Source organism: Ursus maritimus, unplaced genomic scaffold (assembly GCF_017311325.1).
Source record: "Ursus maritimus isolate PB19 unplaced genomic scaffold, ASM1731132v1 scaffold_2, whole genome shotgun sequence".
Taxonomy (NCBI): Eukaryota; Metazoa; Chordata; class Mammalia; order Carnivora; family Ursidae; genus Ursus; species Ursus maritimus.
Genome location: NW_024424452.1, coordinates 16,992,864 through 17,005,110, shown reverse-complemented (window position 1 = coordinate 17,005,110; position 12,247 = coordinate 16,992,864). Strand labels below are relative to the sequence as shown.

Here is a 12,247-nt window from a genome sequence, read left to right as displayed (position 1 = left end):
GTTGTGATATCAATATGTCATATAGCTTCTTGAAAACTCCATCATACACTCCAGAAAGGATGCAAGGGGAAAGGGCAAATGGCATCTTAGTTTTATTATGAAAATAGTTTTGGTCTTGCAGACCCCCTCGAAGGTGTCTCAGGGGCCACCAGAATTCCCTGGCCCACATTTGGGAAACCACTGACTTACAACGACTGGCAGTTTGGTCTTCCCCACACTTCAGGAAGGGCTCTTCCGGTTTTCATATTTGTTGCTAGTCCCCAGGTAGTTGGTAAGATACCTGCCAGAAATGGTGGAAAGAGCATAGGTCAGGGGGTCAGGATTTCTAAGGTTGAATAAATAGCTTAGGTACAGGGCTTCGGTGCCAGACCGCCCAGGGTAGAGGCTCAGCCTCCTTGCCTCCATTTCCTCAGGTGTTAAAAGGGAATAGTGGTTGAATCCGCTTCCTAGGGTTGTGCTCCTGCCTGGTGGAAATTAGGTTGTTAAATACCTGACAGGCGAAGAGAAAGGAGCAGTGGATTTTTTTTTTTAACTAGACCCTTAGGAAGCAAAGGAGAGCAGAGCAAAGTCATGTAGCATTTACACCATTACGACTGGAGTCCTTCAAGCCTCAGAAGATCCTAAGTGAGGATCATCTAGGGTGAAAGGCAAAGAGACAGAGATGGAGAAGGGAATTGGTGCTGGAAAAGAAAGGACCAGATCTGGGGGGCCAGGTAGAGAAGGAGGACTCCTGAGAGAGATAATAGAGCACCTCAGGTGGCCAGAAAGCCTTTCCAGTCTGCCCCAGGGGGGCACCCCTTTCCTTCACTTCCTATACAATTACATAAAAGCCACTGAGGGTGGGGAGGCTTCCCAAAAGGGCTCAGCAGAAGTGCTGCTGAGCAATCCATAGGCCCTTTCCTAAAGCCCCCCACCCCCACCCCAAGGTCAGCTTTGAAAGCTGCTGTGCCTGGGCCAGTTTGATGCTCTCGCTGAAATGAGGCTGGCCCTGCAGAGGGTTCCTGCCTTGAGAAGACAAAACAGAGCAGTATATTCACATTTCAAACAAAACAAAATAATGTAATCCCTAGAGCAAGGATTCTCAAAATGTGGTCTGGGGGCCCCTGGCCTCTGCAGAGTTAAAACGATTTTCATAATAATACTAAAGCTATTTGCCTTTTCACTCATTCTCTCTGGGGTGTACTGTGCGTTTTTCCAAAAGCTCCATGCTTTGTAATATAACAGCAGTTTGAATGCAGAACTGGCTTAACTAGCCTGTGATGAAAAAGTCAGAAGAGCGATTGCATTTGGGAGTTGGGGGCAGGAAGTGACTGGGAAGAGCCTAGAAGGAATTTTGGGGGAGTCTGCTTGTCCTTCTGTTCCCCAACCCCCAAACACTCCCCAATGCTTGATAGAGGAGTTTGAGTTCCACAGGCGTGCATACATTTGACAGAATTCCTGCACAGAAGCTAACATGATTTTCTAACTGTGGGATCCTCATATCGGAAAATCTTGTAAGATTTTGTTTCTGAGATGTTTGAAAATCATGGACATGTGGAAAATGCCCAGATTTTGACATCAGAAAGACCCGAGTTTGACCCTGACTCTGCTCTCTGCTATGTTTGTGATTTTGGACATGTGACAGCATTTAACAAAGTGCCTGATGCATCATGGGCACCTAATAAATATTTGTAATATGACCGAAGGCACATAATTTTTCAGAGCTCTAGTTTGTACTAAGTCCGAGAAATCTCACTTTGATTTGCTCCACTAAGATTTATAGGGTTTCCGGGTGAATTTTCTCCGATGGCACACTGAAGCAGGGAAGAGAAAAAAAACACATGCTTTCGTTTGGGTTTGCTCAGTTATTACCTACTAGAGAATAAGCACGAGTGTAGGGTTGGAGGGGAGGTGACACAGCGACCAGTGACATCTGCCATTGTCACTCTCAAACCTCTTACACACGTAACTGATTTCTGTCTTGGTGACTTCATCTGAAAAATGAGACTACCCTTACTACTTTCCAGCAGGATTGTTGTCACAATTAAATGAGGTAGTTTTTCAGAATGCCTGGACTCTTAACGGATGATGCAAAATAAACGTAAGTCCCCTCTTCCATTTTTGGTCTCTCCCTACCATTTCCCCTGAAATAACCACGCCGGCAAACATGCACGGCGGCTCACATGCACGGCGGCTCATACAGTCTTCCTACCGGAAGTTATCCGCGAACGTTCCCGCGCATGCGCTGTGTTACTAACCGGCTATCTTTGCTGTCCTTCCCCAGCACACCCAAGTCCACGTGCTAACACCAAGGATTGTCTTGTTTCATTGCCTGGGCATGAAGTTATTGGGCTCAAAACGTTCTTGAAACCCACAAGCTGTAGGCTAAGGGGAGTCTTCCATTTCTTGGATAGTCGGGTTCTGTTGGTGGTTGTCGTTTGCAAATTTGACCTTTGCTGCTCCTGGGTGACTGCATCAGCTTGTGCAGACTGGGGCTTCTCCATCCTCAGGAATGCTCAAGATGCCTGGCACTCTGTTTACTTAAAATGGCTCTTTCCCAGCTACGTTCTGCCATGGGAGCTTGAGGGCTCAGTACCAGCCACTGTGGAGTCCCTGATGATCCGCACGAGGAAACAGTCATAGTTATATATCACCCAGTTAATTCGGTGACCTCCTGTAGGGAGGGTCTCGAGGAGGGCTTTTTTTTTTTTTTTTAAGATTTTATTTTTAAATAATTTCTACACCTAACGTGGGGCTTGAACTTACAACCCCAAGATCAAGAGTCCCGTGTTCTACCGACTGAGCCAGCCAGGCACCCTTAGCTGGTGGAGGGGCATGTATAGTGGGGTCGGGGAGGGGTGTTCTTTTTGAGAGATTGCCTTTCAACTCCAGATTGCCCGCAGAGGAGCTGTGGGCTCTCTTTGTAGCTTGTGGGCCTTTGGGCCCTTCATTCCAGGCATGCTCCAGCACTCCTTCCTTGGGGAGACCTCAGACATGCCCCTGTTCCGGGCCACCTTCTTCATACACATAGCTCAGTTATCCCCATATAGCATTCAACCACTGCACAATGAGGCCAGTTGTTTTCATATAACAGTAAAGTCTTACAAATTAGATTTCTGGGATGTATGAGCTCAATACATCTTAGAGAGCATATGACCCAGAGAAGCTAATTTTAAATGGGTGATTGAAACCCAGAGAGGTTAAGAAATTTGACTGAGACCATGTAGCTGTGCAGGGGTAGGACTTAGCTTTCCCAAGTCCCCGGGCAGTACTCTGTCAACTCACTGTGACCTCTAGTAGCTAATAGCTAAGTTCCCAGCATTCCTCAATAATCATTTTATCTGATTTTGGCGCGGCAAACTCCCTCACTGCCTGCCACGTCCTGACTCCCCACCCCAGCCCTCCTAGGTTTTCTCAGGCGCACCAGCTAGTTTATATGTCAGTTTGGCTATAGGCTGTAGCAGAGCATTCAATCAAAACTAAGCTAGGTGTTGCTGTGAAGCTGCTTTGTAGACTCGGTTACCATCTACAATCATAGGACTTTTAAGTGATGATCCTGGGTAAGCCGGGTGGGCCTCATCCAGTTAGTTGAAAGGCTTAAAGTAAAAGCAAAACTGATAGTGCATGGTATCACTTATGTGGACTCTAAAATCAAAAGTTGAGCACAGGGGTTCTTGATAGGCTCGATGGATAGGGCAACATTACTCTTGATCTCAGGGTGGTGAGTTCAAGCCCAACCTTCAGAGTAGAGATTACTTAAAAAAAAAAAAAAAGTTGAATACATAGAACCGGGTAGAATGTGGTTGCCAAGAGCTGGGAAGTATGGGAAATGGGGAGATGTTGGTAAAAGGGTACAGACTTTCCACTGTGTCGTATGGTGACTGTAGTTGAAAATACTGTATTGTATGATTGCAATTTGCTAAGAGAGTAGAGCTTAAGCATTCTCACCAAAAAAAAAAAAAATTTAAGGTAACTCTTGATAAGATATGGGAGGTGCCTGGGATCAAGCCTCACATCGGGTTCCCTGCTTAGTGGGGAGACTGCTTCTCCCTCTCCCTCTGCCCCTCCCCCTTGCTTGTGCTCTGTCTCTCTCAAATAAATAAGTCTTTTTTAAAAAAATAAATAAGATATGGAGATGTAATATACAATGTAGGGAATATAGTTAATAATATTGTAACTATTTTATAGATTTTATTTATTTGAGAGAGAGAACAAGCATGAGCAGGGGGGTCAGGGGAGGAACAGAGGGACAGGCAGACTCTGTTGAACACGGAGGGCTCGATCTCACGACCCTGAGATCACAACCTGAGCTGAAACCAAGAGTTAGTTGCTTAACTGACTGTGCCACCCAGGCACCCCGACCACTTCATAATGTATATAAATATTGAATCACTATGTTGTACACCTGAAACTAACACAATATTGTATGTCAACTATTCTTCAATTAAAAAAAATTTTTTTAAGGTAACTGTGAGGTGATGGGTGTGTTAATGAACTTGATTGTGGGAGTCCTTTCTCCATGTGTACGTATCAAATCCTCACGTCATACACTTCAAAAATATTAGAATTTTATTTGTCAATTACACTTCAGTAAAGCTGGGGAAAAAATTCTAAAGAAAATGAAGTTACTAAAAGTGTAAATTTTGATAATGTAGCAAATTAATTTACAAGGAAGCAAAAGAACAAAACTGGGGTTTCCCTGAGGAAGAAGAAATTCCACCCGAGGACTGCAGCACTCCCTCCCGCCCTGGAGTTTCCAGACAGCCGGCCCTCCAGATTTTGGACTTGCCTCACCCGCCTCCACAGTTGTGGACCCAACTCTTTGCAATAAATCCCTTTATCTGTAGGGGCCCCCTGGCTGGCTCAGTCAGTGGAACATGTGACTCTTGATATTGGGGCAGTGAGATCGAGCCCCAGCATCAGGCCCCACGCTGGGCATAGACCCTGCTTAATATTCTCTCTCCCTCTTCCTCTGCCCCTCCCCCCCTGAAATTAATTAATTTTAAAACAAGGCTAATTTTTCCTTGTACTCCTCATCTTAGAGAAGATCCCACTCTTCCCAGTTGCCGATACTAGACATGGTAGTTCTTCTAGACTTTCCTCCTTCACGCCTTCATTTATTCAAGCTCTTCTGAAATCACCCTCCCCCTTGAATCTCTCAAATTCCTCCCTCTCTTCTCTTCCTCACATCGTTGCCTTTGTTCAGACATCCGTCATCTCTGATCTAGACCTATTCTCTTAGTAACTATTACCCTGCTTCACCTTCAATCCATTTTCCCCACTTATACCAGAAAAAAATAACTTTCTTATAAATCTTATCAATCCCTTGGGTGAAATTTTAATTGAATGGCTTCATGTAGCCCATAAAATAAAGTTTCAATAGTTTAGCATGACGTTCATGGTCCCTGCCTGTCCATGAGGCTTCATCTTGGTCCAGTTGTACTTTACATTTTAGCTGTGCTAAACCACTTGTCATTGTCATATGTTCATATTTCTGCATAACCTGGAGCCTGCACCCAGGACTAGGTTCCTATACACATGGGCGCGTGCACACGCGCGCGTGCACACACACACACACCCCTTCCTTCACCAAGTCTTCCCTTCAACTAGAGGAAAAGAACCCAACTTTCAGTGGTCTTTGTATATCGAAGCACCTAGCAAAAAATATTTGATGAATGTATGATTAGCTCAGTTTAGCAATTTTCAAACTTTATAAGAAAAAATTTCTTTTAATCAAATCTTGTACAAAAGCATAATATATAGACTAGACAAAAGCTAGGAATCCCATTACGTCATCTTCTTCTGCTACTTCTGCCTCCTAGGTGTGCGCTTGTACCCCTGGCCCCCTGTGAATGCCGCTGGTTTAAAGCCGGTCCTGAAGTTGACCAGATAGCTGGTCTGTCCGACTCAGCCATACAAGGCAACAAAGTACTGACACGTGCCACAACATGGATGAACCTTGAAAATACGCTAAATGGGAGAAGCCAGACATAAAGGCCACGTTATTGTATGATTCCCTCTACATGAAATGTCAGGAATAGACAAATCCATAGAGACAGAAAGTAGATGGGTGTTTACGAAGGGCTGGGAGAGAGGAGCAGGGAGTCTCTGCTTAATGGGGATGAGGTTTCTTTCTGAGCTGATGACAGTATCCTGGAATTAGAGATGAAGTTTGCACAATCTGAATGTACTAAAAACCACTCAAATAACACACTTTAAAAGGGTGAATTTTATGTGCTTTATATCTCAAAAAATAATAATAATAATTACAGTGATGTCATTATTCCATTCCATGGAACTGTTAGAGCCAAATAAAGAAAATGTAAAAACAAGCTAGGTATGAGTTTGCTTCTGTAATGTTACTATTTCTTTCTGAAATTACATGTAGGGGGGCGCCTGGGTGGCTCAGTCGGTTAAGCCTCTGCCTTCAGCTCATGCTCGTCATGATCCCAAGATTCTGGGATCAGTCCATGTCAGGCTGCTTGCTCAGCAGGGAGTCTTCTTTCTCCCTCTGCCTGCCCTTCTCCCTGCTTGTGCTCTGTCTCTCTCTCTGACAAATAAATAAAATCTTTAAAAAAAAAAAATAAAATTACGTGTACATAGTTGTTATCTTTTTCTGACCTGGAAGGAATGTGACTCTGGCACTCCCCATGCTGTGAATCAATCTTTTGGGAGCACTGAGTGACTTCCCCCACCCCCAACCACGACCACCACCACCAAAAGACAAAACAAAAGCAAAGCACTGTCACAGTCTTAGGACTGGCAACCAGAGTCCTAAGAATTCTCTCCAAAGCAACTTTATGACCTTGCTGTATCTCTGTAGCCACTCTGTTGCCTCCTGAACCCCTTACATTCACGGGAACCGACCCTTACGTTCCTGGGAACCCACGGTGGAAATCTGCCCTTCTCGTAATGCCCTTTTTTTGAGGCTGGTATTGGCAGAGAAGCTGTTGAGGTGGTGGCTTTCTAGGGAAAGAAGCGCAATTTTGAGCAAGCTAAGTTCGGCAAGGACACAAGTGCTTCCGGGGAAAGGTCGGGGGGGAAGCTAGGCTGTAGTAATGGCAAGGTCCTTGACACAAATGTGGGCCAAGCTTCGGAAGTCAGGTGGATTCTCAGAAAAGAGCAAAGGAAAATGGCCAGCAAGTGAGTTAAGGTCAAGAGCTTTTTAGTGGAGAGACACTATCTCCAGGGGAGAGAAGGTCTAGAGAGTGGAACATCTGGGGGGCTGGCGATCCGCCACAGCTACGCCTTCCCCTCAGCCCCAGAACTGCAGTTTGGGTAAACAGTCTCAGGAGCTATCCTTGAAAACAAGAGTTGGTATAAGCCCAGATCTTATCTCCTCTTGATAAATTATGAAGAAAAGCCCAAGACGTTTACACCTCTCTCGCCCTCTCCCTCCCACTCTTCCCCAGAATGACGTCAGACAGATAACCAGAAACGCGATTCGCCCAGCCACAGCCAGAGTCAGCGGTCAGATCCCAGCTGCACACAGCCACAGACACGCGGGAGCTAGGTCCTTTTATTGTTTTTATTGCGCCATGTGGATGAGGTTAGCGGTGAAGAGGTTCTCAACACCCCCACTGTGGGCGGGGCCTGGGACGAGCTGGGGCTCAGCAGCTGCTGCAGTCACTGGGGTAATCATCCCAGTGCAGGCCGATGGCATTGATGAGGGCACCGGCGCGGCCACTAATGAATCGCAGCACAGTGTTGGGGTACAAGGGGACAGCGTTGAAACTCGTGCCTGTGTCTTTCCCAAAAGGCAGGTAGCGGCCCTTGTCGGTCACGAAGACCAGCTTCCTCAGGTAGTACTTGTACTTGCCAGACACCTGGATCACGGACTCCCCAGGGTGCAAGAAGATCTCCTCCAGGTCCCCCTGGGTGCCGCCCACGTAGTCACTCCACACTTTGCCGTAGCGTACCTGGAGACTAGGCGCCGGGCGAGGAGGGAAGGAAGATGGACACTGAGCGGGCTGATCAGAATTCAGGGCCTCTTGGCCAACCCCTGAGATCCACAAACTGGTGACGGGGTGATGGGCGTCCCGCCAGTCCCACAGGGTGTGAACGATGAGCGAGCCCTTGAGATCATACAGAGAACTTCACCTCCTTTTGCCGACAAACATAGGCTCGGAAGGGAAGAGTAACTTAGCCAGAGTCACCCAGACCAGTGTTGGAATCTAGATCCCCACTGTGCCATTCATCCCCCCTCCCCCGGCCCCATGAGAAAGGAGCAGATGGATCTTTCTGGAAGGCTCTCATGAGGGCAGAGACTTTGTTGTCCCAGGATGTAGCCCAGGATCAGAAGGATACACATTTTGGGGAGAGGCATCAGCAAAGACAGAGGATGTCAGAGGGGGCTTCCCCCTCGGGTGGGGCCCACCCAGCCAGCTTCCAGGTGCCTGAGCAGCCACAGCTGTAGGGTTGGTTGTAGCAGCGCTGGCCTCAGATCTCTGTCCTCTAACCACTTTCGCGTGTCATGTTACCCCTGGGACTCATTGACCGGAACAGACGTGACCCAAAGTGACTGAGAACTTTCCCGTGTAGCAAGATCAGAGAGGATCCCCAAACCAGAGAAACACAAAGAATCTTACCCTACAATGTAGTATCTGTTGACCCGGACCCGGATGGCGGTGATGGGGCCTTCCAGCTGGTAGCCAGAATGGGAGAATCTCTCTCCTCCGCCACCTCCATACTCTCCATTGTAGGAGGAGGCCCTAGCCTGAACTGGGGGGGACAGTAGGAGTCGGAGGGAGAAATCTCAAGAGCTCAGTTCCTCCCCACCACCCCTATACCTCCCACAACTCAGTGCCCGCCACTCCAAGTCAGCCTCTGAACCCTTGGCCACCAGCAGTGCAGGGGGCTGCCTTCCCATAACGCTAGTGCTGGGCTCCTGGCTTCTCACTTACTGTCATTGGCCGAGGCTGATGCACAGAGAAGGGCAAGAAGAGCAATGGTCAACATTCTGGGGCTGGAGCGGGAAGAAAGGAGAAAGTCAAGGTTTAGCCTTTTTCCTTCAGATTTCATTGAGCCAGCCATCCCCGACCTCCCGTGGAGACTCAGCCTTCTTTTCCTTCAACTCAGACCTAACTGACCCAGTCTTGGGCTTTGAAAGGATTGTCCCCAGTCTCTGGTCCGGCTCCTGGAGGACTATCTTCTGTGTCCTTAACCCCTCTGTCCTCCCCGGTCTGGAGGTAGCCAGCTCCCTCCAGCTCCCTTCTTCCATCCCAGATCAGAAGATGGATCCTAACCCTCTTATCTGGACCAAGCTATGATAAGCCCTGTTCCCTCCTAGCACGAAGCAGGAAGAGTTTGCAAAGAAGATTCTCCAAATCCTAGAGATGGTTGGGTGTCCCAAACCAGGGGTCTGAGCAAAACCTAACTGAAATATCCTTGGAATGGCCTGGCCTGGCCTGGGGGACATCTGGGGCAGAATTCAAATTCTTAGCTTCATGCTGGTCTCAGATCAGAAGGAAAGGAGCATTTTAGAGCTCCGTCTCTGTGTCACCGGGGGGTGGAGGTGATGATAGGTGAGACTGCTACCACCAGCATCAGAGCCGGTCAGGAGAAGGGGGATAGACTGAGAGATACAGAAGGAGTTTGGACCAGCTCAAGATAGTAGATTCCAGATGCCTGCTCTATGTGTCATTACTCTTCCTCCACTAACACAAATCTGGCCACATCGATTCCACCAGCATCCCAGGCATCCCCAGTCCTTCCACCGAGACCCAGATATCTTTGCACCTCACTCAGATGCAGATGCCCCCCAGTTAGCTGACACCCAGGTCTCCCCTGCGGCTCAGTCCAGGCAGGCTCCCACACAGCTCAGCCTGAATTCCCCCTAACTCGAACGCAGCCATCCCTGTCACCCCTTAGCTCAGGCCTCTGTCACCCCTTACCTGGCAGTTTCAAGTGCAAAGCAACCCCCCTGCAACTTTCAGATCTTTTATATCAGGTCCAAGCCCTCCCCCTGCTCTTTATCGTGTGAACCTCACCTCCTGAGCAAATATGATCAATCTCTTAGGGTCAGTTGTCAGGCAGGGTCTGGAACTTCTTATCCTGCCTCTCCCCCCAAAGGTTACAGGCCACGGGGTGGGGTCCACTCAGGCCCAGATCTCAGGACAGGCAGAACAAACTTGAGAAAAGGTCACCAACTGAAGGGCCAGCAGCTTTGGGTGGGCAAAGTTACTGATCATTTCTGGGTGTGGTCTAAGCTTCTGCCTCTCCGCGTTGGCGTTCCGCGGGTGCTCTCACCTGCAATCTGTCATCTTTCAGGATAAACATTGTCCTCTCACGGCATTTGAAATACAGATTCTCCTGGAAAGGAATTACACTCCCCAGGCCCTATACTTAGGAGTGCTTACTATCTTCCAGACAATTTTTTCTGTCCTCCCTGTTACTTCATATGGAGAAAAAAAACAACAACATATAGAAAAATTGAAAGAATTATACAGTGAACACTCATATACCCCCATGTCAATTCTACCATGGTTAATATTTTGCTGTATTTGCCTCCCCCCCCCCCCATCTATCCATCCTCAACCGGCCAGACTGTTCACAAACCTTTTCTGAGAAACCATGATGTTGCATGAACACCTGTAGATTCCCCTCCTGGGAACAGACAGTCTGTCCAGAGGGCAAGGGGAAGCTAAGGGGGAAAAAGTAGACAAGTCCTCCTTTGGGGGCAGGCTCAGGGCCTCAGGACTTCGGGGAGCCACGGCTGAATCTTCCAGGGGCTATTAGGACAATTGCTCTTTCCTGTAGGTCTGAAACCTCCCCAGGGTTGATGTCATAGATTTCTTCTCTTTGGAGGCCCTTCCATTACACCTAAGTCCCCGGAGGAATCCTGAGTCCTACTTCCTGACCCCTCTAGGACTGGCTCTTTGACCCTCTGAGTCAGCAGGTCCTCCCCAGCAGAGGGAAGGATGGAGCCCAGGGAGGGGCTGAAGTCATTAGCCTCAGTTATTAAGTACCAGCAGCTGGACACACAGAGCACCCACCCATCACAGGCTCACCATCTAGGGCTGAGGACTCCTCCCAGGAAAGCAAGGGAGCCCCACCCTAAGGAGCTGGAAATAGGACAGGGCTAGTCCCCTGGCCGTTCCAGAGCAAGGAGGGCAGCCAAGGATGTGTTGTGTGACCTCTCGTCTCCAAGTTCAAAACACACCTGTCCTGCTGACGTACCTTCTTCTTGATTCCAGATGTTTTGTTCTGTCTCTTGTCCTCTCTGGTTTTTCTTTCTTTCCCAGTTCTCTCTGTCTTGAACTTTCCCCCGCATCTCCTGCTCTGAGGATTTTTCTTCATATTCCCTCTCTCTCCGTGCCTTTTTCCTTCTGCCTCTTTTCTTTGTCCTCCTCCTCCCCCAAACCCTCTCTTTCCTCTGTCTTGTCTCTCTTCTTCCTCATGAGGAGTGTATCCCACAGGATGGAACCAAACACCGCCTATCAAAGATCGTAGCTCTGTGCCCTCATCAGGGGTCACACGCATCCCCCCGACCTACATGCAGGGAAAGTCCAAAGCCTCCCCAGGCTTTCTGCTGTTGCAAGGGCAGCTCACATTCTCTCCCTGTCTTCTCTGCCTTCTTGGCAAAGCAACTTAACCCCACATATTTCCGGAGCATCTGTCTGCTGGAGGCACCGTTCTAGAAGCTGGAAAGACAGCTATGGAGGGAGAGTGGAGTCCCGGCTACCCGCTTTGGCTCCAGGCTCCGGGGGGCGGCGGACAATGGAACAACTGTCAGCACAGGACAGGCCATGAGGAAATACAGCAGAGCCAGGCGGGAGCAGGGCTGGGGAAGCTGCTCCCCTGCCTGGGAGGCCGCCCACCGGGGCAACCTTCGCGAAGACATGACTGAAGCGATGGGGAGAAGACTGATGTTTGGGGCAAGACTGGGCCTGGCGAAGGCTCCAGGGCCGAAGCCCTGAGCAGGGGGCGTGCGGGGCAGTGTGCGGGTGGGCGGAGTAGAAAGCGGGGGCGGGGAGGGGGCGGGAGGCTGCGGCAAGTGTGGAAGCCAGGGGGAGGGGAGGTCCGGGCAGCCGCCAGTGGGCAGGTGCAGGGCCTGGGAGGGAGGCAGTGGTCAGGAGTTTGGATTGCTCCTGATGGTGAGGGGAGCCGATGAGGGGGTTTTGCCTTTTAAAAGGAGCAACTGGAGGGGCGCCTGGGAGGCTCAGTCGGTTGAGGTGGGACTCTTGGTTTCGCTCAGGTCGTGATCTTCGGCCGTGGGATCGAGCCCGCCACCGGCTCCCACGGAGTCCGCTTGTCCCTCTTCTAACCC

The 12,247-nt window shown here is 49.1% G+C and overlaps 1 protein-coding gene across 2 annotated transcripts; it reads right to left on the bottom strand.

The window, feature by feature from the left end:
- Window positions 1–7,497: 7,497 nt before the first annotated feature.
- Window positions 7,498–10,868, bottom strand: ZG16 (zymogen granule protein 16). Of its 2 annotated transcripts, XM_040635093.1 has the most exons (4): window positions 9,969–10,868; window positions 8,883–8,944; window positions 8,568–8,700; window positions 7,498–7,905 (listed from the first exon to the last, which is right to left on the bottom strand). In XM_040635093.1, the coding sequence occupies exons 2-4, from the start codon at window positions 8,935–8,937 to the stop codon at window positions 7,590–7,592; spliced, it is 504 nt and encodes a 167-aa protein (XP_040491027.1). In that variant the 5' UTR covers window positions 8,938–8,944; window positions 9,969–10,868; the 3' UTR covers window positions 7,498–7,589. The 2 variants fall into 2 exon arrangements, with proteins under 2 accessions (XP_040491027.1, XP_008683509.1); XM_008685287.2 differs by having other exon boundaries at window positions 8,883–10,868.
- Between the last annotated feature and the right edge of the window lie 1,379 nt (window positions 10,869–12,247).